Source organism: Etheostoma cragini, chromosome 8, assembly GCF_013103735.1.
Source record: "Etheostoma cragini isolate CJK2018 chromosome 8, CSU_Ecrag_1.0, whole genome shotgun sequence".
In the NCBI taxonomy this organism is placed as follows: domain Eukaryota; kingdom Metazoa; phylum Chordata; class Actinopteri; order Perciformes; family Percidae; genus Etheostoma; species Etheostoma cragini.
This window is the reverse complement of record NC_048414.1, coordinates 22,501,069-22,521,800: the sequence shown is the minus strand read 5'-3', so window position 1 is coordinate 22,521,800 and position 20,732 is coordinate 22,501,069. Positions and strand designations below refer to the sequence as shown.

The 20,732-nt window shown below is 38.9% G+C and overlaps 3 protein-coding genes across 5 annotated transcripts in view; all 3 read left to right on the top strand.

Moving 5' to 3' along the window:
* The window catches only part of tsnaxip1 (translin-associated factor X interacting protein 1), an 8,449-nt gene extending 1,626 nt beyond the window's left edge, over positions 1 to 6,823 (top strand). For both annotated transcript variants that reach the window (XM_034878837.1, XM_034878836.1), the window contains exons 5-11: positions 485 to 681; positions 1,375 to 1,516; positions 2,576 to 2,739; positions 2,842 to 2,955; positions 5,279 to 5,388; positions 5,643 to 5,766; positions 6,448 to 6,823. In XM_034878837.1, the coding sequence (XP_034734728.1) occupies positions 485 to 681; positions 1,375 to 1,516; positions 2,576 to 2,739; positions 2,842 to 2,955; positions 5,279 to 5,388; positions 5,643 to 5,766; positions 6,448 to 6,492 (896 nt within the window). In that variant the 3' untranslated portion in view covers positions 6,493 to 6,823. The remainder of the gene's footprint in view (positions 1 to 484; positions 682 to 1,374; positions 1,517 to 2,575; positions 2,740 to 2,841; positions 2,956 to 5,278; positions 5,389 to 5,642; positions 5,767 to 6,447) is intronic.
* A 4,399-nt stretch (positions 6,824 to 11,222) lies between these two features.
* On the top strand, positions 11,223 to 18,467 carry nutf2 (nuclear transport factor 2). The gene is made up of 5 exons (XM_034878840.1): positions 11,223 to 11,404; positions 12,690 to 12,811; positions 16,086 to 16,157; positions 16,594 to 16,692; positions 17,550 to 18,467. The coding sequence occupies exons 2-5, from the start codon at positions 12,713 to 12,715 to the stop codon at positions 17,661 to 17,663; spliced, it is 384 nt and encodes a 127-aa protein (XP_034734731.1). The 5' UTR covers positions 11,223 to 11,404; positions 12,690 to 12,712; the 3' UTR covers positions 17,664 to 18,467.
* Positions 18,468 to 19,949: 1,482 nt separating this feature from the next.
* The window catches only part of edc4 (enhancer of mRNA decapping 4), a 37,186-nt gene continuing 36,403 nt past the window's right edge, over positions 19,950 to 20,732 (top strand). For both annotated transcript variants that reach the window (XM_034878826.1, XM_034878825.1), the window contains exon 1: positions 19,950 to 20,188. In XM_034878826.1, the coding sequence (XP_034734717.1) occupies positions 20,101 to 20,188 (88 nt within the window). In that variant the 5' untranslated portion in view covers positions 19,950 to 20,100. The remainder of the gene's footprint in view (positions 20,189 to 20,732) is intronic.

The following is a 20,732-nucleotide window of genomic DNA, read 5'->3' as shown; positions in this document are numbered from 1 at the left end:
ACACACACACACACACACACACACACACACACACACACACACACATATATATATATATATATATATATATATATATATCAGGTATAAGTATGACAAAGACCTGAAATATTATGGCGCTATTCTTTGGAGAAATGGAGTTATTTTCAAAGAGTTAAATTAAGTCCGATTTTTTTGTGTGCAATTGTAAACAGTTAATTTAGTTTGGTGCTATCTAAGTTGCACTGACAAAGTCAAGTCACAGCCCGCCAACCCACTGTCTGAGCTACATTTAGAAATTGAGTCAGAAAAACATAATAAAATAACAGTTAAAATATACATAAAATCATAAATCAATCAGAAAAAGCATTACTCAGCCAAAGTTTCATATTTTTCTAATTTGTTATTTTAATAATAGAATATATTTAGTTTTTAATGAATGTTTTTGATGTTTGATATACAGTTCCATGAATGATAGATAATAATATTGCATTTTACATCTGTTCAGCATATCTGCGGGGTCAAATCCGAGAACGGGAACCACTGCGATCCCATCTGAGGCTAGTGACAGAGGAATGGGACAGGAAGATTCAAGCTCGCTGGGCAGAGGAGCAGGCTGAGATTGGAGCCTTGAAAAGGGAGAAGCAGCAATTGCAGAGGCACATTGAGGCCATGAGGGTGAAAGAAGAGGCCATGGAGGCAGTGGTACATGACAAACTTGTAAAGGGGTGTTCTGACCACAATTTATTTAGTCATTTATGTGGCTTTTTAAGGAATACAACTCCCCTAAATATTGTCTTAAATATGTATTTAATGGGCTTTCCTGATCTCAAAAATATGTATGAAAAAGTTATTTAGGGTTACAGGTGGAGATCCCTTTAGTTCTATTTACTGGGGTGGTTTGAAGGAGTTTTCTTATTTAAAAAAAAATTTCACTCTCTTGTCTAGGGCTGAGTACTGACTCCAACACTTTTAGGCACAGACTGAATTGCCTCTAAAGTAATGAGTATCAAAAAATGCCTCGTCATTCAATACACTGTTTCGATACCTAGGGAGTAAATGTCATCAGCGTCAGTGAGCCAGTAAGCATGCCGCATGCTTCTACCAAGATATCTGTGATTGGCTCTCTAACGTTACCTGTCGTAGAGACACGCAGGAAAAACTCTAAAGTACGCACAGAGACAAGGCTCACGTAGCAGGAGCTGAAAAATAAATAAATACATTTGTGCAGTCAAATTGTAATTTCTTTAAGTTTTTAAAATTTGGTATTGAAAAAGAGTATCTTGTAGAAACTGGTATCAAAGTCAAGGTACTGGTATCGCTACCGGTATTAAATATTTTTGAATGACACCCAGCCCTAATCTTGTCTCACCCACCCTATCATCTATGCCTTCTAAGGTGGACCGTCTGCAGTCTCAACTCTCCCAGCAGTATCTGCAGTACAGGGAGGAGCGGGATGCCCGCAAGCTGCTGATCTGGCAGCTCAATGACCTAACACAAGGCTCTGCTAAGGAGGAGCATCCTGCAGATGACAACATTGGTAGAGTTGCAAATAATTCTCCATTATTCAATTAGTCGATCAGTCAATCACCTGAAAATGAATCAGAAACACATTTTATAATCAATCATTTCAAGTCATTTTGTACTTAAACTAATACTCTGGTTCCAGCTTTTCAAATATGAATTTTTCCTGGTTTCATTAGTCTTCTATGATTGTAAACTGACTATGTTTAGGTTTTGGACTCTTGGTTGTGCAAAACAAGACATTTGAAGACTTCAGCTTGGGCTTTGGGATGTGGTGGGCATGTTTTACCATTTTCTGACATTTCATAGACCAAATGACTCATTGATTAAGAAACGAGAAACTAACAAACAGATCAATCGAACATGTGAAAATAATTTAGTTGCATTCCAGCTTGAAACCTGTTTATTATATTGTATTCTTCAAAAGCGTTGCCCACTGATTTACAATTTAGGATTAAGGCTCTACCAAGTCTGTAAAGGAATAGTTTGTAATTTAGGGGAACATGCGTATGAACTTTTCTACTGAAAACTCAGCAAGATGGCAAATTGCAAAAGTATAGTTCCCAAACAACGCTAAGCACAAAAAAAGGTACGGAAACCGCTCTACTAACCCTTCTTTTGGCATCAAAAAGGAATATGAAAACACTTTAGGTGAGTACCTCAATAGTCTGTTATAATAAAGCAAATCCTATTATGGCGCTATGCTTTGGAGAATTAAAATACATTTCTATAAGAAAAGATCAAGTTTGATTGGTTCACATTGGGCCTGCGGGGTCCACCTAAGCCAGCATTTTTGAGAGCAAATTGGGGTTAAAAGCTTAATGAAGAAAACGCTATGGAAACAAATAGTACATGGTAACAAATAATATTTCCAGAGACTTAGATGAATTCTTGCGGAGATTTCAGTAAAAAAAAGTGCATAAGTATATTTCCCAACAAATGCTAAGCATGAAAAATGTTATGTCATGTAAGCAATTTATTAAAAAAATAAAAGGCTCAACCAAAAACTATAAATACATAAATTTAAGGATTATGTTTTCTGAAATCTGTTTTCCTTGTTAAAAAAATAAAAAAGAGGCTCAAGACCCTGTGGAGCTGCAGCTCGCTCTGAAGGTGTGTCGGGAAGACCTGACCAAAGCCCAGGTGGAGCTCACCAGGATGAAGGCAGAGTACTGGGATGTCGTGCCAAGACGCGACTGGGACACCCTGGAACAAACACACAGACACGACCTACAGCAGGTGGCCGTAGACACAGACATTAAACACACAGTACACACCTTCATGTTCAAATGTTAACACTCCTCACCATGGTCATGTTTTTGTATTTTCTGTGGTGTCCAGTTGAAGACGGTGCAGGGTGACTTTGATCAGTTGAAGAGAGAGTATGACACCCTGCTGGAGCTCCACAAAGATGGCAGCATGCAGAACAAGACACAGGACCCCATCACTGTGCAGGTACTTTTTAATACCCTGACTAGTCTCACATTGCCAGACCTTCCTCCACAGCAATATGGAGCGGAGTCCAGCTAGTCCACACAGAATTCCTTGCTCTGGATTATTGGCATTTCTTTAAATCAGTCACAATCGTTTTGGACGGTGCTCAGCACCATGTAGAGCTACAGAGCCGCTGCAAAGTAGCCTCGGAAAATAATGTGTTTTGATGGAACATGTGCTCGTTCAAAGAAGTCAGATTGGACAGATGGTCTAGCTAGCTGTCTGGATTTACCCTGCAGACATCTGAGGAGCAGTTAACCATAGTCCTCAGAAATCGATTGGAGTTTGAAATTCCAACACAAAGACAGAGGAAGGTAGCGGACATCTGGGTATGATCTGGCAGAATTTCCGGCAGCGCTGACTAAATGCATTTTAACACAGCTTACACCACACATCATCACCTCCTACATCAAAAGTATAGACAGAGATAAGACACTTCAGGTATACATTTTGTCGCACGTTTTAGTAAACAGGCTCAGCACATCCGGTAGATCATTCTGTCTAATTGGGACATCCTTGAGTGACCCCCTTCCGGTTTTTATATTTGGTGCACTAAGAGGACTTTGAAAGAGAGTGGCAGAACATAAATACACCTTGAGAACTAATATTAGATATATAGATCACCTTATAGCCAGGGGGGCTTCCAGGATTTTTTAAGTGGGGTGGCACAATGGGGACCAATATACAACAAGGGGGGGTTCCGAGGCGGGTGGGCATTTTATCAAAATACAGCATAGAATATCTGCTTAGAAATATAGGAAATATTGTGCAAGAACAACTCAATGTAATTCTGTTTAATAAAACATCAAATTCATTACTAATTAGGGCCGGAGTGTCATTCCAGGCCTTATTAGTGGACTAGTAACTTGACCAATGTTACCCAAGGAAAAAAAGCTTCTGCTGGGATGTTTGGCCCCAGGTCATGGTGCAAAGGACCTTAGGGTGAATCCCTTTAACCCAACGTTAGCTATCGATCATAAGTAACTATCACCACACTGACTGAGAATATTCCTTGTATCTTATGAGTCTCATAACAGTGTGAAAATCTTGATTAACCCGCTACACAACAGCTGGTTGGCATTTTCCTGTTTCTCTCCTGATGTGTCAGCGTGATTCTTTTCCTCGGCGATGCCGGTCTGGTATATACCCCGAAGCCAAAGTCCATCTATCAGGATTAAGACATGTCAAGAGGACAAATCGGAGATCAGGGTTTTTGGAGGTATTGCTGGTGCAACCAGCTACTCAGCAACATTTTGGCATAGTTATTCATTTAAAACGGTTTGTTTAAACTTAAAATTTGGAGCAATTTGAAACTTCCACTTCCATTTTTTCTTGATTTTTTTTCTAATTGTTGGGATCGGCTGGTATGAAGTGTTGTCTTCAAATCTACAGTAAAGGTGATCATGTGTGAAGGTGTAAGTGTATTGCTAAAATATTAATTTGTTGGCAACCCCAAATGAGCAATAACATTTTACCCTAAATGTGGATGAATACAGTTAGCTTAGCTTAGCACAAAGGCTGTAAAACAAGCCATCTCTCTGTCCAAAGGTAAACAAAGATCTGCTCACCTGGAACTACAATTGCTAATTAAAATGACATGCAATGCTTTTCTCAAAAAATAAGTGTATGGACTAAATCAAATTAATTCCTCTCAATCATTACTAATGACCCACTAGAAGTGTAAGTAAGTAAGTATATAACTGACCTAATCACACAGAAACAGACAGGATGAAGCTCTGCATTCACTCATAATGCTCTCATAAACCTTTCTGCAGAAGTGTGTGTGTGTTTGTTTGTGATTTAGAACATGAGGAAAGAGACTTTTATTCCTCTGATTGAGTGCTTTGTTCAGCGCTCCCTCTCTAGCTTGACCACCACTGTGTTCTCTGTCTCTCTCTCTGGCTCTGAGCCGGGGAGGAGGGGCCAACTTTGAACACCGGTGTTAACAAACAGTAAGCCGACACAAACTATATCTAGTACAATATATCTGCTTAATTTAATTTGTACAAAGTGTAAAAGTTAAAAATTAAAATTAAAACAAACATATAACATATTGATTTTTTAGATGCTAGTTGATGTTAATTGTTTTGTTTTTTTAACCTTTGGACAGAACCAGACTAGCTATTTCCCCCTATTCATTTCTTATGCTAAGCTAAATTAAGCTAATTATTTTCAGTTTCATATTGAACTAACAGATACAAGAGTATCGATCTTGAAAAAAGTGAAGAAACATTTTCCCCCAAATGTTAAACTGTTTCTTTAAAAGCTGTGTGTTGTTTTTCAGATGGATGAAAGTGTGTCCCGAGGGCAAAGCCAGATTCAGTCCCGTGACCTAAAAGACCCGATCGACTCGGATGCCCCTGAAACCAGCACACTCACTGTCCTGGAGTTTAGGTGATAAAAAGAGAGGCACACAGAAGAGCACACAAAATTATAGTCAATTTTTATTTATATAGCCTATAAATCCCAAACTTGCCTCAGAGGCCTTACAATCTGTGCAACGTATGACGCCCTTTATCCTTAGACCTAAATCAGCTGGGGACAAACTTCCAAAATAAAGCCTTCAGCAGAAGACTTTTTGTTCTCCATGGCTGTCTCTGTTTTTCTCTGTCAAAAGAGTGTGTTTTGTGCGTGTACTGTATGTGTAGGGCGGCCCTGAGAACAGCGTTCCCTCTGAAGTCAGATCAGGAAATAGATCAACTTGTGGCCTCGGCTCAAAGTGAACCAGACAACAGTAACGACACTATTTCCTCTCAGAGACTCCACAGCCTGGTACGTACCAGCACAGGTTTCACGGTCTTTTTTTTTTATTCAGGCTGATTTTAGTTTTCATAATTTACAAAATGTTATCCACAACATGCATCTCTAGCTATTCTAAGACATTTGTGCTCTCATTTGGTGAAACCTTTAAATAGCACTTCAAAATGTACAGGAATTAGTGAAGCAATTTTAAATATGCAGTCACAGTGCATTTAGAAAATATTCACCCCCATTCAGTTTTTTCAAATTTCGTTGTGTTGCAGCATGCTATATTTGTTTAAGTAAATGTTCCCTTGTCAATCTAAACTTAATGCCCCATAATGGCAAATCCGAAACGGGACATTAGAATTTATTGCCTATTTATTAAAAAGAAAAAACTAAATATAATATTAACATAAGTATTCAGGCCCTTTTCTATGATGATTTAAATTTAGCTCAGGTGCCTCCCATTTCTCTTGATCATCTTTGACTCGTGTCTACATCTTAATTGGAGTCCAGCTGTAGCAAATTCAACTGGCTGGACATGATGTGGAAAGGCTCACCCGTCTATAGAAGGTCTCAAGGCCTAGGGCTGCAACACCACAAAAGTGAAGGGGTCTGACTACTTCCTAAATGCACTGTACTTTTGGAATAGAGTTTAAATAGTTTTCTGCATACTTTCTAAGTTATTGCTCTCTTGACATGCTCCAACAGCTAGCAGAATCTGGTGTGGCAACCTTACCTCCAGCTCTTGAATAATCAGAAGAAAAGGCTGCATCAAATCCATTTCATGCCAGCAACTGTTTAATGTTGTTAATTGTATTGATTGTTAATTAAGAATGGCATGTAAGAAAAAAAGTAAATAATGGAACATTTATTCTTGAATTACAGTTTATCAATTGCCCCACAATACTTTTTTAACAGTTCCTGATGTTTAAATAACTGCAAATGTACATGTACATTAATATTCTCAAAACCTGGATATGGAGTGTAGTCAGTTGAGACACTCTTTTGAGATTTACCTGACCCTGTGATGTTATTTTAACCCTCTGTGCCTTGTAGAATGGCTCAATATCCTGCCAAATAAAAATAATCAAATCATCAATAAATCACTATAAATGTTGCAGCCTTCAATGCAAGTCTCAGTTAACAAAAACAAGTAAACTGTCTTTTTCTTGCGCTGAAACCCATCCTACCCAGAGCCTTGTTTCAAGTCAACTGAACTGGATATTGCCTTCCTTGTTGCATGATCCAAATGTTCTTCACAACGTGTTATTTTTAGCATGTAGCTTGCTAGCTTGAAGTAGTTGTTTGAAAATGGAAACACACAGAGAGCGGAAGCTAAGCGCGCCGGATGTCAGGCAGTCCTCCATCAAATCTATCCACTGCTGATTCATCAATGTAAATACATCAATGGAGACAGAAAATTGTATAACAAAGATAGTATTTGGATTAAGATATCTATAGACCTGATACATATTGTAGATTACACTTTACATGCGTACATTATTTTACTGCAGCCTGTGAAACTCTAAGAGGACACGCATTCATTCTGGTGTGTGTGAAGCATAGTTGTGTTGTGTTCTTATGGCTTGATGGCAGAAAACACTGCAGATGGTATACATGACTACATCTGCATAAAGAAAGTGAGGAATCAAGCCAGCCTTAAAAGCCCTTGAAGTACATGGTCTGGAGAAAGAGATTAATGGATGTGCTGTTAATGATAAAGTGGCAACCCAAGATAAGCTGCTTTTAGTCACGGACCGTAATCTGTAAATGCCGAGTTTACTGTTCATGTTGACGTAATGTTTTGAAAATGTCCTCCAGTCCTTTTTACCCAAAATATGGCCATGTCAATTTGCCAGGATCTAGTCAAAAGCAGAGCAACATTATAATTTCATCTTGTGAAGGGCTCATTTCATCAGTGGAATATGGAAAAAGCAATCCAAGGTATACTGTAAGGTTTGTGCAAAAAGAAAAGTGACTTTCTTTTAAATGGCAATATGTATTTAAAATGACTTGTGACCAATATTCACTTGGCATTACTGGGACGTCACATAGTTGCGATGAATGTAAAACATTACAGATGTTACGTTGCATTAAAGGTGTTGCTTACGGTAACTTAGCCTACTTTGGATGTGTCGCGAGTTAAACCGGGTATCACTGTCGCTGTGTCATGAGCCAAAGCATTAAGAGTTTGTGGTAGCAACCAATGTAGCAATAACTAGCAAAAAAAGCACATTGCATTAAAAAAAATGAATACGGACTGAAAGGAATGAAATTTCCGTGCTAAATGGAAGGAGGATGTAATTTATTGTTGGCTACTGACGTACAACCACATCACTCATTGTAAAGTTTTTTTATGAATGAAATTTAACATTTGACTTACCTGGGGGCAAATTTGGGGTCGGTTTTGAATTATTTAATCATCTCCATCTAATGAAAGCCGGTCCCAGTGTTACTTGGTTTTGCTCGTTGTCTTTCACTTTAGCTTTTAGGTGTTCTTTGTTTATTTCCTTTTTCTGTGATGCTCCTGCCCCAGTATCAGCCATCGCTACAACCAATAACTTCTAAATTTAAAGTAAAATATAAATAAGTCTTTATAAAATAAATCTCCTGCTACCCTTTACTTGGCTGTATTCAATAACAGGCTTTTCTGGCGTTAAGGTCATTTAATAGATTTCAGAAACATTAAAAAGCTACACTTTAAGTCACTTAAGTATAGCTTAACTAATGCATGACTCATGATGATATAATGCATGACTCATGATGATATAATGCATGACTCATGAGGATTTAAATGTAATGTTGGTCACCAAATGATCAAGTCACGTGTCCAGACGTTTTGTAAGAGATATGTAGCAGGGACCCCCTACTACATATAATAGTATGAAGTTGCTTTTTAAACTGGGCCTACAATAAATGACTCTGAGGACCAACTAGGGGTCCCGGACCCATGTTGAAGATCCCTGCTTTATGTGATTTAGGCCCGAGCCCGATAGTATGTTTTTAATTGACAGCTTTAAAAAAGCCCAAACCTGTTTACAGCCCTACATAATTCAAATGTTCCCATGCATACAGCTCTTTTGCCTTCTGTCAAAAATGAGTAATTTATACATGTTTTAACATAATTCATTCTTGACTAATGTAGGCTATCAGACTTTGCTTTCTTTGCCAATACATCCAAAACATAATCGCCATAGGCCAGCCTCGGTTTCACCTCCTCAGCATCCATTTTCACGTTAATCAGAACGCATCACCTGATCGGCGCTCATTTACCGCACAACCCAGAGCACAAGCCCGAGCACAACCGAGCCCCTGTAAAGTGATAGAATAGGGAAGTCTACTGTTAATTTTGTTGCACGTCAATTATTGTGTAAAGGAATTGTGAATTAACAATCCTTAAATGAGGATCTGCTAAGGCCTCAGACTGTTATTTAACCTTCCTGTTGTCCTTGGGTCAAATTTGCATCCTTGGGTCAAATTTGACCAATTTTCTAAAAGTTTCTGTATCAGAAATGTGGGTTTCTTTCAACCAAATTTTCAACTTAAAGTTGAAAACTATTGGATCTGCCCAGAGTCACTCTGGATCTGCCAAAACCAGTCGCTAACGTTTGGTCGTGACATCGGCTTAGCATCGCTAGCGTTAGGCTTAGCCAACTCCTTCACCACTAACGGAGCGAGCTGGAAAATCAAACTTTCAAACAAAACAAACCCCGTGGGAGAGGAGGGTCTCAACATCATGGCCATCAACAAAACTCACTAAGATTGTTCCTGCTCGGTGTCTAACTTCTGGATGTTTGGCAGCGTTGCCACAATGGACCGAAAGGCTTCACTCTCATCGTTCTCCACCGCCATTACGGAACTACAACTTAAACTACTGCATCGTTCTCAGCCACTCCCTGTGTTTGCTGATTGGACCGGTAAAGGTTTGACTGGAGAAAACTAGTGAATATACCGCAAACCCACTCGTAGTATTGAAGGGAAACAAAAATTGATAAGAAGTACTTAAGAGGGCGGAGCCTGGCTAACGTGGATGTTCCCTACAACGCTCTTCATAAAAATGTTAAATGAAAAAAATGTATGATCAGTGCAACATTTTTATTGAATTTTGGTGTTTTATTCAATGTTACAGCATTTGAAAAAAAAAAGATATAAGAATGTTGAAAAAAGTGAAAAAAATAAAATCTTCTTAAACATGAGGTAAAAAAACCACAAAAACATTTAACGGTTAATTTCATAAAAGTGTTGAAAAAGACCGAGAGAAACAAAAAGTCGTGGTCAACTGGAAGAAAACACAAGGGTTAAGAGAAACCATCAAAGAAGGTAAGAGGGGGAACTACATGTCTCTAACAAGTCATCTAAAATGTGGCAAATGCCCCCAACCAGACACTTGTTTTTATTTTTTCAACTGGTTTAACCTTAACAGTGTGTATTTTATAAGTCTAACACATGTTGTTTTTATTTGAGATCTTTACTAGATTAGATTAGATTCAACTTTATTGTCACTGCACGTGTCACAAGTACAAAGCAACAAAATGTAGTTGGTGTCTAACCAGAAGTACAGGTTAGACAGCGATTAATTACATATTAAATAACGTGCTTTAGTATGAATGAATAACATATGCTACATTATATACAGAGTGCAAGGTATGAATGATATATAAGTATCTGTTAAGAAACCAGTCATTTGGGAAATCAATGTAGTGAATGTTGTACTTTTCGCTGAAATGTAGTGGAGAAGGAGAAGTAGTATCAGGTGGAAACTTACATAAAGTTGATACACTCCATACGTAACAAGTACCGTAAAACATTACTTAAATATAGTTCCTGAGCGAATTACTTTCCACCACCATTTCTGTTCCCGTGTTGAAGTAATACCAGACACCAAATATCACACAGAATCAACTCTAGAAATGTTGTAGAAGAAGTAACTGTTTGAAAACACACCTGGCTGGCCAAGACACATTTAAGCCGCTAGTCATTCAATGCATATTTCTTCCCCTTAAATTGGGGAACATAAGGGCCCTTATAGCCATGTCCTTTCAAATGCAATGTAGGCCTACTAGGTGCACTGCCAACACAGCAAAGAAAGTTGTCACTTTTACAAGCTTACTAATGAACCACATAGTAGCCTACTCTCTACCCCTCCAGTGCATAGTTCATTGTAAGTGATGTAATGTGATGCTTCTATAAATGTAGTCATGTGTCAACTGGGCAAAGTGTCCGACTGCCATGGGCTTAAAGGATTCACTGTGTGTTGCAATTACAATTGTGGTAATTGAATAATTTTAACTGTGTAATAGTATGCACCATATAAACTAAAGCACAATATAAAAAGAAATGGTAAGTGTTTTAAGGTGGCTCCTGCATTTTTATCTAATCTTACAGCCCTGGCATAGGCCATACAATAATCAGATAGGTTCAAATAAGTTAAATCAGACAAAACACAAATGTAAATCGAAAAGCAAGAGCAACTCATTTTGTTGTTTTTTACTTTAAGATGTTGTTTACAAACACAGCATGTCTAAAAAAAATGATTGTACTTAATGACTACAATACCCACAAACCACCGGCCGGTTACGTCTTTGAGTGCGTGCCCTCGTAGGGCAGCAGACACTTCTGCACTGTTAGATTGTGAAGCCGGCCTCGGCCTAGGCGTTGGTTAGAGGTAAGTTATTGTTACTTATTTTTAGTAAACAGTCTTATGGAATAGTGAATGGAAACATGTCCGAAAAGAAAAAGCGCTAGTTTAGTCTGAAATTTGAACAAGTGTAGGGTAGTATAAGTAGTTCAATTGGCTGCTCCAAACCGGTTTAGGGCTAACGTTAACGTTGGGCACTCCTGTCTAGGGTAACGTAACGCTAGCTGCTTCGGGGTTCCACAGCTGTGCGCGCGGGCCCGAAGGAGGCATCAACACTTGGAGAAGGCGGGGTATTTTTAGCAACTGGTGAAAAGGCCAACCCCAGCCAGTTAGCTAACGCCTGGCAATATAATTTACCTGACGTCTAACATTAGCCAACGTGGAGGATGTTAACGTTGTGTATATGAACTCACAGCACAGGCTAAAACATTAGCAAACAAGACAGGTCACAAGCTAGTAGCAGCTAACGTTAGTTAGCTTAACGTTACGTTAACTAGCTAGCCATAACGTTACAAGAGCTTTTCCATTTTTAGTATTACCATGCGGGCCTAGTACTGTAGCTGTATGTCCCGTCGGTATGCATGATATGTTTAAACTACATCGCAAATTTTCAGAACTCTTGATTGTTCCAGTAACTAGGTAGCTACAGTGAATGGTTAATATGTGGAAGCACATGACTTGTGCTGTCAGTGTCACCCAAGCGGCGTCTTTAGCTAAAGTAGTTTAAATGTTACAAACTATGGTGGTAGCATAGCATGTATATTAATAATAATATACAGTCCATGGGTCTTACGCATACAATTTTAGTACATTTTAAGCCTCGCCGTTTTGTCGTTTTATTTTTTCTTTCTCTTTTAAAGATGGTCAGCATCAAGGAAGTAAGGTTTTTGTTAAAGGAAATAAGTAAATTAGGTATATGCAGTTTTATTTGGAGTGTTATAGTGTATATAATTGCCTTTTTGACACTTGGTCTGTACAGTAGGATGGTACAGTATACTCCGTTCGCTTGAAGATTATAATGAATTGTAATATAACTGTATTTATAGTGGGTTTTTTTAATTTAAAAATGGTTTAGAGAAGTATTTCTAATATTAAGTGAAACTTTACTTAAGTGAACTGACATAAATTAGGTGGACAAAATAAGAACACCTTATAGAGCTCCCAAAGTTAGGTTTGCCAAAGCATATGACTGGCATTTTTTTCAAACTCTTTTAGCCAACCAACTTACAGTGGCCTAATGAATAAGGAGGCGGCATATGTTACTGACTTTTTCTACTCTCTTTCTGACTGGCTCTCCTCTCTTTCTTCCTAGTGTGTGTTGCAGGGTGATTCAGAATGGTGGACCAGCCTCTGTGGGAGCAGATAGGATCCAGCTTTGTGCAGCACTACTATCAGATGTTCGACTCTGACAGATCACAACTTGGATCCATATATGTGAGTGTGACAGAACCATTCGTTCAGTTACAAAATGTCTTGCCGCAGGGTTGGGCTGTACCTTTTTTTTTATTATTATTTATTTAAACGAATGCAATACAAATCTAACAACCTCTTTGGTACCGCCTACATGTGCATATGTAGTTGATAACGGAACCTGTGTAAATAGGAGGGGACCCTGTTTTAATGTATTCTCACTTGATGAATAATGGATACATCATTAACAATTTACTAGATGCACAAGCTATGATTTTTTTATTTACATAGTTTCCACAGCACAACCCAAGTTAAATATGTATTTAAATAAGATATATGAAATACACACAAGCAAACTACTTGACAAAATGACAAAATAATGTTGTCACTAAGTATTGCTCTGTGTGCAACAGGGCTCAAGCTTAAAGCTGTCTCATTGGTTTGGTGCCAGAAAAAATACTTATAAAATTAATTTTGGGGCGATAGTTAAAAGAAAAAACGCTGCTATGTTACAATGAACTGCGAGGAAACAAACTTTGTGTAGCACACAGGTATTGACAACATAACCACACTTGTGTGTGTGTGCATGCGCGGGCACACACACATGCATATTGCTGGACACGTGAACTCAGACGCAGGTTACTGCGAGTATTGACGTCAGAGTGATGTGCGTCCCATGGTAAGATACTGCTGTGACTTTAACGTTACATCAAGTAAACAAACAGAAATAACTTGGAGGGGAGAGACCCTGAACCGCCAGCCTCTGACCTCACGGCAGCTGCAACGGGGAGTTAAAACTGAGTCGGAAAGCTTGCTGTCAACTTTACTGTTAGTTTAGCCTGTTTAATGGTAAGTTACAGTTAACTAATCTAACGAGACAGCAGCCAACAATTTCATTTACAGTGAGTTCGCGGATTATAACGTGATAGTGTCAAATCTCAAAAGTGTCAAATGTGTCACTGAGGTAACCACGTAAAGTTACTTTTGTTCTCTTCTTCATGCCCTGTGGGGCATAAGGCTACAAATAGATCTATATTGCAATTAATCCTTGACAAACATGCTGTGCATCTCGCCATGACAGGTGTAGGGCTGTAATCTCCCAGTTGATTAATTGGTCGATACGTTCTAGCTCGACCAAATTTGTTATTGGTCGTTTTCTCTTTTTTTTTTGCCGTGTTAATTTCATCGGGTGGAAGAATGGACCGTTATGGTCTATGGGTGGAAAGCACTAGTTGCTTATGGGCATGTTTTCAGAGCAAAAATAATATCACAGAAGGAATTAACAACTTTATTGCTCAGGATATGAGGCCCATTGTTGTTGTGGAGGGCTGAGGTTTTAAGAACTTGTTAATATACAGCGCCAGCACGCCACACCATCACGCCAAATGTGAGGGACTCAAAGAGAAAGTTTCAGAGTTAATACAACACAGCGAGGCACTGAGCAGATATGTTTAATATCAGTATTTCTTAAAGTGGACGTGCCTTTTGTGTTTAAGAGTAAAATCTTTAAATTAATAGTTTATTTGTGTCTCAGCCGCAAAGCCAAGCTCCGATGTTCAGCCGCTCCGTGTGAGGACAGTCACAGAACGCTGATGCAGCGCTGTTAGAGCCGACAGACGAGTGGCATTTCACTGCAAAATAATTAGGTCAAAAACGATTTAATATACTAAAAATAGCCGGACAATGTCCGGACATGTACTGCCGGACAGTAAAGTTAATTAATCTTACGTTATTTTTCCGCCCCTCCACACAGTCAATTTTTAGTTGAAATTTCAGGACTTCCGTCAACCAAGATTTTCTTTGGTTGACTACAGCCCTAGACAGGTGCCTGTTGTCCAGCAGCTTCTCCAACTTTTAGAAATACAATTTGTAACTTTTTCAAAAAGGGACAACTTCTTAAAGAACATCACTGTTGTTCTTTTTTTTACATTTCAAAAGGTTAATGTTTGATACAATTTATTTTATTAGGGCTGCGCCATTATCAAAATGATAATCCCGAGTATTTTCATCTAAATTGAGATCAGGATTATTTGTTGATTTTAACCAAAACAAATTTTATTAGATAGCAGAATTACCAGCGGAAACGCTGGTACAAATACAGGTTTGCCTCTCATGCTTAACAATATACAGCTGTGTTAATAATAATTAAACCTGTGGACAAATATCAGAAGTGTGGACCGGTGTTTTGGTGGAACACCGGCGCTGTTGTAGCTCTGTCTCTGTTGCCGGGGAACCTGTATGAGTGAAGGGGGGCGGGGGTACGCGGAGAGTAAGAGGAGAGATCCAAACACAGGCACGGCAGAAGAAATAGGTCATGTAACGCAAAATTAAACTATGTCGATATAAACTACATTGCTTCGTTAGTGGAGAGGCAGCGGATGCGGCCTAGAGGAAAATTTTTTAGTTGCCCCCTAGAGCTCTATGAGCTAACAGACACTAACTAGCACCAACTAGCACTGGTCACTGCTGTTGTCGGAAAAACAACACAAACGGGACAAAATGTTGTTTACTAGTAAACTGGTAAACCTTGTGACCGATGTATAACCGACTGCTATCTGTTGGTTTTTCCACACGTTACTCTGTCCTCTGACTGTCTACATCTAGAAATTAAGCTGCGTGGTGCAGGGAACAACTGATTGGCTAATTATCACACATTGGTTTACGGAGCGGTAGATTGGCTTTGTAAAAAAAACTAGCAGCTTTCTATGAACGGAAAGACGCATTTAAAAAAAAAATCGCTTGATTACGCAAATTTTATTGTGGGAAGCCAAAATCTTTTTTCTGATTAAAATTGGATTAATTGTGCAGCCCTAATCTTTCTTTATCAGATCGCCTGAACACAGCAGGCTGCTTTACAGTATCACCATTACAGACGTCTTCACACATCAGACTGCTCGCTTGTAACTCAACATTTCTCTGTTCTTGGCTCAGATGGTTGACCTGAATGAGCCAGCAGCTAGCGGCTTGATTCCAACAAAACACCACAGTAAATTTCATCCTGCATGCACGTTTAAAAAAACAAAAAAAAAAACTGAATATTCAAATTCCAAAATTCTAAATCAAATACATACCCATTGAACGAATATTTGGATCCAGCCCTACTTCTGTCTAAACATGTTGTCATACACCAACAAATAATACTTTTTTATTTCAATTTTATGCATCAAATTATCTACATCAAACCTTTGTATCTACAGTGTAACTAAGAAAGAATACACAATGTATTAATGAATTTGTGTCCTCTCTATCTATCTATCTATCTATCTATCTATCTATCTATCTATCCTGCTCAATTCAGATTGATGCATCATGTCTCACATGGGAAGGACAGCAGTTCCAGGGAAAAAGAGCAATTGTTGAGAAACTCGCTGTGAGTCGGCCTGGTAACTTATACTATATCCAGAGGTTATATTTAACAGGTGGTGGGTGGCCCAAGTGAGAAACGCACTGGCAATGTCAGTCAGTACGTTTAGATGCACACAAGGAACCAGGGTGTTATGTTCTGTAGGTTATCGGACAACCCTTTACAGGCACTGTTGTAACCTGCTTACTGTAAAAGTAGACATGCAGCAGTAAAGTACTCTGGTTTCTCCCCGACCTCTTTGGGGTAGTTAATAGTACGACTTTTTTACAGGTTCTACTTATTATCATTATTTTACGTTTTAATGAAAACAGTTCAAGATAAATTAGAGGATTCTTAGGTAACTGTTTAACTTTCTTAAATTCTTTCAGCATTTATAGTTATATAGTAATACATCTGTATTCATTTTCCTCTTCTGTATTTTCTTCCCATCTGTGTGTGCCAGAGTCTACCCTTCACAAAAATAGCGCATAGTATAACAGCACAGGACCACCAGCCAACTCCAGACTGCTGCATCTTGAGTATGGTTGTAGGGCAGCTAAAAGTAAGTAACACTATCATGGCCTCCTTATTTTAAAGTCTTGTTTTACAGCCAAATAATCACACATGGAACTATGAAGTATGGTTCCTCTTTGAACCTATGTTTTAAACATTTCTATTACCATACTATCAGACAAACAAACTGTGTGGCTCCTTTTTAAGAGTACTATTATGAGTAGTGATATGGAGTAGTACTCCCCAGGACCTGTAAACAGACTTTGAGGTGTAAAATTGGTCCCTTCAGCCACCATCTTCAGCGTGTGCTCAGGGGTAACTTGGCCGTCTGCTGTGGTGCTTGTCCTCACTAGAGCATCTTTTCCTGCAGTCCTTTTACATCAAAAGCCTGAACAAGATTTTTTTCTCAATTTGCAACCATTGTTGCAGTTGCACTGTTTTTGTGTTTTTTATCTCTTTTACAAATAAGGAAGGACATGCACTAACATGTACTGTATGTCCTTTAAGGATGAACACAATCTGCTTGGGTGAGAAACACTAAAATCAAAAAGAAGCTTTGTTTACAAGAAAACTCACCAGGCACCTTTAAAATGTAATTTCCCCCTGTGGGATCAATAAAGTATGTCTTCTTCTTTTCTCATATCTCTCTTATCTTCAAAAACCACTACCCTACCTTAAAGGTGGGCTTACAATTTTGAGATGGTAGACTGCAACTCCAATCCTGGGTGACGTTATTGGCAAATATTTTCTCTGACTTGGCACAGAAGGAATTCCCTGACTGTTTTCACTGAATGGTACTCCCCACAACTAGTATACTGACTTTGATGTGTACAACTGATAAATTAATTTACTATATTGCTGACTTTGTCGTGAACTCCTGCCATTTTTTTGTGTGTGTGTTTGCAGGCAGATGACGACCCCATCATGGGTTTCCATCAGAGTTTCATCCTGAAGAACATTAATGATGCATGGGTGTGCACCAATGACATGTTCAGGCTGGCCATTCATAACTTTGGCTAACCCCCCGCCCCACTCTGGTGGACAGGGGCGGCCATAGTGAAGGGCACCATGTGATGAAGTATGGAGGGAGGGGAAATAAGAGTTGAGGATGGAGAGAAGAGAGAACTCATCCCTCCCTCCTGCTGTCTCATTTACGTCTGCTTGTCAAACAAGCAAACACCGGATTCTAGATGTCAATCACTGAACCTCATCCAGGTGGGTTTTCAGACCACCCCAGCCAGTAGAACTGCAACGCGTTTCTTTGCTGAGAGCCGGTCGACCAATCAGATGCCCCTGTCTGCCACTCCGCTGATCTGCATGACGCTGGGAGTCCACCAGAAAGAAAAACCGCTGACAGACGCCATTAACTCATGCTCTGCTCTCCACCCTTCTTTACTTAATTCTAACCCATTCTACCCCACTGTTGACTCCACTGCTGGTAACTCAGTTCTTAGCACTGTTGTTGACTGGTTTGTAGATCCATGTTCAGAGTTGGCTTAATCAGTTCTGACTTCTTGTGATATAAGTTGTTTTTAGATGCCACTTGTGTGTTTAACTAAGTGTGTTTAACTGAGTTTTATCTTCCTTTACACAATTGTTAACTGTGTCGTGTTTCTTTCTCACGCCAGGTTTTGCTCTTGCAAACCAAAGAATCATGGACATAAAGTTTGACCATACTGTGTGATTGGCTCCTTTATATTCTCTCTCTGTCTCTCGCTTTCTGTCTCTCTCTCTCTCTCTCACACACACACTCACTCACACACATCTGCCAGTTAAACATGGACTGCAGCCACAATCGACAATAAAACCTGGACTTTTTTTTTTCTTAATGGTGTGGCCTCGTCTCTCCATATCATTCTCTATGGCTAACTATTTTTCCTGTCCTTTATCTCTCCACAGTAAATCTTTTTACTAATGTCTTTAAGTGCATATTCTTTTTGAAAATGTATTAGTTTTCAGTGAACTTACTACAGAGGATCTGCTGGAAAAAATGACAATACTTAGGTAATATGTATTGTAATCCAGTTGATTAAGAATTGTAAAATAAATTGGGCCGCCGGATGCAATTTGGGCTGATACTGACCAAATGTGACCGAGCCACATTAAATTTGGGTTCTCTTTGTTATTATCAAATTCCCTCTAATAGTTAATTCATCGAGTCATGATGGGCTGCTTACTCTGTTTTTAGTTTCCCTTCCCTTGTGTCTCCTTACATAAATTACTTCCACATACAGATTTTAAATTTGGGAAAAGAGAGTACAGGTATTAAATCTGGGCTCAGTATCTAAAAATAGACCATCAGTCTCTGTATCAGGAGGAAAAAAGTTGGATTGGTGAATCACTAGTCGTAGCTGTAACTAAATGTGGTAAAAGGTTTCCACTGTTTATGCTCTAACGCATGCCATGTACAGTATTTTGTGCGGTAGGTTTTCCTCTGGTTGTGCGTGCTGACTAAAATGTGTAAAAAAGTTGCTCAGACAAAGTTAAATACAAATTTATCAAACAAAATTTATAACTGGAATTTCAATTTATTTCGCAGAGGATCTTAATTATCCAAGAACAGATAATTTGCAGTGCTAAGTAAGTGCAAGTGCAAGCATTTTTTCTAAAGTGGGTAATGTAGGTAAAATTTTGACACAATGTACAACTTTATTTGTTGCAAGACATTTCACTTAAACCCTTTCAATAAAGCTCCAGTGCATGGGAATAGAAACCGTTCACATGGGTAAGGAATTTGTGAGGAAACTCCCTGAATAGCAGTATGCATATAGCGGAATGTACCACAAGGAGGCCTCAGTGAGATGCCTTTCTGCATTCAAAATAAATAAAAGCAAATGGGAACTAAATTATTTTATGTGTGTGAACCCCTTGGTTCTTATTTGTACATGACACTATGAATGATTTCATACATTCCACATTTTGATTGAGTTTGATCTTTCAATGTATTGGTTCAATTTAAATGTATTCATATAATTGTTAACGTCATATCTATTTAATACAGGCCCTTTTCTAGTAAAGTCTATGGTTATAATCTGAGACAGAAAAGTGTAACGTTAATCTGTTCTGAGCTGCCACAGAGGGGACATCAAGCGTTTGGGAAAGATGCTTTGGTCTGGCGTTCTGAGCTGCTGTAAAATAACCAAGGATCAAAGGATGTATACAAAAAAAGGAGAAAACACAATGTAAAGTTGACGTTGAAATGTCCAGTGTTACTTAATGTGGATCGCGACATTAACGTTATGCCGTGTGTATTCTGTAAATTACATGATTAGAAACATGAAAAAAAGAGATAGGAACCATTGACCGGACGCAGACACGAGTCGGAATCTACGACACGGACATAACGGAAGTTTAGACGGTTGCTCTGGGTGAACGAACGGGAACACTGACAGCATCGCGTCAAATAAGAAATAATTATCTCTCCCTAAACTAACTCACTTTCCCCTTTCCCTCACACATGGCGTCGAATTCTAATATAGATATCGAGGGTGCAACCCAGCATCTCCGGGACATCCTCAAGCTCGACCGTCCCGGGAACAGCACCGGTAAGTTGATTCGGTAAAGCGGCTGAGCTAGCTAGTTTAGCTAGGCCGCAGAAGCTAAATGAATGTTAGCTAGTTAGCTATACTGGTACTTAGCTAACGTGAGTTGGTTTAGCGCGCTGTTGTACTGGAGTAAATTAAGCTTAACAGCAGTTCCACTACCGTTACGTTACGATGTAAATTAATTTACACATCTATTGTCTCAATAATCTTTTGTGAAGCGGCGAATGTGTTTAAGTTTGTCGTAATGTTAGAGCGCCAGCTAGCTAGCTAGCTAGCTAACTGCGTCGGAAAGGGCTCTTATGTTTTATCGTCCCAAGTGTTGGCTAACGTTACGTTACGAGCTAGTAGGGAAGCTGTTTTTTTGCTGTCAGACGACGACAAATCAGAACAAATGATTCTTTAATCAAACTTTTCTCTGCATTTGTAACTTCAAAGCAGTAAACTGTGGTGTCTTCATACTGCATCGTTTAGCTAGAGTTATTGTATTGCTATCAAGAATTAGCTTGAGCCTCTATAACTGCGTAGGTCAGTGTTGTCGCATAAT

What these genes read in the sequence shown, in the direction of transcription:
- nutf2 (XM_034878840.1), top strand. Translation starts at nt 12,713, where the DNA reads ATGGTGGACCAGCCTCTGTGGGAGCAGATAGGATCCAGCTTTGTGCAG. An exon ending in CACAACTTGGATCCATATAT is followed by an intron (nt 12,812 to 16,085) that starts GTGAGTGTGACA and finishes TGCTCAATTCAG; the next exon opens with ATTGATGCATCATGTCTCAC. An exon ending in CAATTGTTGAGAAACTCGCT is followed by an intron (nt 16,158 to 16,593) that starts GTGAGTCGGCCT and finishes TGTGTGTGCCAG; the next exon opens with AGTCTACCCTTCACAAAAAT.